The 2,325-nt window shown below is 50.6% G+C and overlaps 2 protein-coding genes across 2 annotated transcripts; both read right to left on the reverse strand.

Moving 5' to 3' along the window:
• Positions 1-240: 240 nt before the first annotated feature.
• Positions 241-786, reverse strand: LOC139711699 (uncharacterized). Its single transcript, XM_071623558.1, has one exon. The coding sequence runs from the start codon at positions 784-786 to the stop codon at positions 241-243; it is 546 nt and encodes a 181-aa protein (XP_071479659.1).
• A 120-nt stretch (positions 787-906) lies between these two features.
• Positions 907-1,651, reverse strand: LOC139711701 (craniofacial development protein 2-like). The gene is made up of 2 exons (XM_071623559.1): positions 1,427-1,651; positions 907-1,221 (listed from the first exon to the last, which is right to left on the reverse strand). The coding sequence occupies exons 1-2, from the start codon at positions 1,649-1,651 to the stop codon at positions 907-909; spliced, it is 540 nt and encodes a 179-aa protein (XP_071479660.1).
• Between the last annotated feature and the right edge of the window lie 674 nt (positions 1,652-2,325).

Consider the following 2,325-nt stretch of genomic DNA (forward strand, 5'->3'; position numbering starts at 1 on the left):
TAAGCCATCGTGCCACACTCTATCGAAAGCCTTTTTGAAGTCGATAAAATTGTGGAAGAGGTCTCGCTGGTGCTGTAAATACTTTTCGATCAGCACTCTGCAGTTATAGATCTGTTCCACTGTGCTCCGACCAGCTCTGAATCATGCCTGTTCTTCTGTCAACAGCTCATCCGCTTTGATAGTCAGTCGGTTGAGGATAACTCTGAGCATTATTATACCTTGCTGGGTGGCTAATGATGCTTATGGTCCTGTGATTTTGACACTGCCCTTCTTTTGAAGTGGAATGATCAGGGACTGGATCCATTCTCTTGGCCATTTTTTCTCCTCCCATATCTTCTGACATAGTGCTGTAAGGGCCTTGACTGTGGCTTCTCCTCCGCACTTTAAGAGCTCAGTGGGGACGTTATCCACTACCGGAGACTTCACTGGTTTCAAACTGAGGATTGCCTTTTTCACCTCATCCTTTATTACAGAGGGCCCATCTTCCTCATCATCTTTGATCTGTATGTCTGCCTGTATACTGGTGTCTAGCTGAAGCGTATTATTGTAGAGGTCACTACAGTACTCAGTCCATCTTTTCAAGATTTCTTCGCTGTTTGTCAGGAGGTTACCATCTTTATCATCTATGACAGGAGACTTTGGCTGGCTGGTTTTGGTCAGGGTCTTAAGAGTGTTGTAAGCCTCCTTGATGTTTCCTGCAGTCAGTCCTTTGTCTATGACTTTACACTGGGCTTCAATCCAGTTCTCCTTGGCAGCTTTCATTTTCTTGCCGACCTCCCTATTCATCTCACGCTATCCTTGCTTCATCACTGGTGTGTTTTGCATGCCTAAGCTCTTGCCTCTTGTCACAGAGGTCGAGCACTTCCGTCGTGATCCAAAGTTTGAATCTCTCTTGCTGCTTCCCCACTACTGGTTGTGCACTTGACCATTTGGTGAGTGCCAGACTACAGTTCTGGACCATTTGTGGGGGTGCAGAGTGTTGGCCAGGGTAAGGCAGTGACTTTTGGCATATTTCAGTAGCCTGAGACCTCTGTCATGTCCAATGCCAAATCTCCCGACTGTCCCTGCCCAGTTCTCATATGCATCTGGGCCTACCTTGGCATTCCAGTCTCCCTGAACTATCATGAGGTCGTTCTTTTGGACTTTTGCTATTGTGTCCTCCAGCTGGTCATAGAACTCCTCAACTTCCTCATCATCATGCCTTGAAGTTGGGGCATAGGCCTAGATAATGGTCAATTTGTGTGGTCTGCCAGAGATGAGAATGGAGAACAGCCTGCTGGAGATTGGGATGCAGCAGATGACACTGCTAGAAATTTCTTTCCTAACAATAAATGCCACGCCGTGTTGGTGCTTCTTCTCATCCCCAGAAGAACCAGATCTTGTGTCCTTCATCTGTGCAGGTTTCACCAAAGCCAGTCCGCCTGACCTCGCATAGTCCAACAATGTCCCAACGGTAGCCATCGAGCTCATGGGTCAGCTCATGGATCTTCCCGCAGGCGTGCAGAGTTCGGACATTCCACGTTCCGACAGTTATGCCCTTTGTTGGCAGCTTGATGGTGTTTTTCACTCCAGTAGTCAACTTATCACGCCCACCCTTGAGTGAGTCAGCGGGACGCGTAGTCGTTAATCCGGGCCCCGACCGATCCGGCATGTTGGTACTTTGCTTCTTCTTCCTTATGTCCTTTCAGTGGGCTTAAGATAGCTTGATTGTGTACACTTGGTCGTTGAGTTCTCTCTGGGGATCCTTCTCCGCCCTGGCCGTTGGCTACTGTCGCTGCTCATCCGCCCTGTGGTGCAGTGTAAGACCCCACCCCTCACGTGGTTTAGCCCGCCAGCTGAACTGGTTAACCGGGCGTATCAGGACAACTCCCCCAGAGGACTACTCCTCCGGGTACTACTCCTCCGGGTACTACCACCTGACAACTCCTCCGGAGGACCGCTCTCCCGGGGGACGTCTCCCCCGCAGGCGTTTTTTTTTTAAAGACGGCACAGATTGGGGCATGCCTCGTATTAAACCTATGGGAAACACGTTGGAATAGGGTTAGGGTTTAGGGTTAGGGTTAGGTTTAGGATTAGGGTTAGGGTTAGGGTTAGGGTTAGGGTTAGGGTTTGATGGTTAGGGTTAGAGCTAGGGTTAGGGTTAGGGTCGCCAATCTGTGCCGTCTAAAAAAAAGAACACGCCCCCCGCAGACCACTCTCCGGGAGGACCACCCCCCCCCCCCCAGGACTACTCCCCTGGAGGGCTACTCCCCCGGAGGACTACTCCCCCAGAGGAATACTCCCCTGGATGGCTACTCCCCCGGAAAACCACTCCCCCAGAGGACC

Source organism: Diadema antillarum, unplaced genomic scaffold (assembly GCF_040938485.1).
Source record: "Diadema antillarum isolate AM-2024a unplaced genomic scaffold, OU_Dant_1.0 seq00001688_RagTag, whole genome shotgun sequence".
NCBI lineage: Eukaryota > Metazoa > Echinodermata > Echinoidea > Diadematoida > Diadematidae > Diadema > Diadema antillarum.

Excerpts from the sequence above, each read along its gene's own strand:
- LOC139711699 (XM_071623558.1), bottom strand. The coding sequence starts at position 786 with ATGAATAGGGAGGTCGGCAAGAAAATGAAAGCTGCCAAGGAGAACTGG.
- LOC139711701 (XM_071623559.1), bottom strand. The coding sequence starts at position 1,651 with ATGCCGGATCGGTCGGGGCCCGGATTAACGACTACGCGTCCCGCTGAC. Across the intron at positions 1,222-1,426 it reads ACATTGTTGGACTATGCGAG|GCCTATGCCCCAACTTCAAG; the intron begins GTCAGGCGGACT and ends ACCATTATCTAG.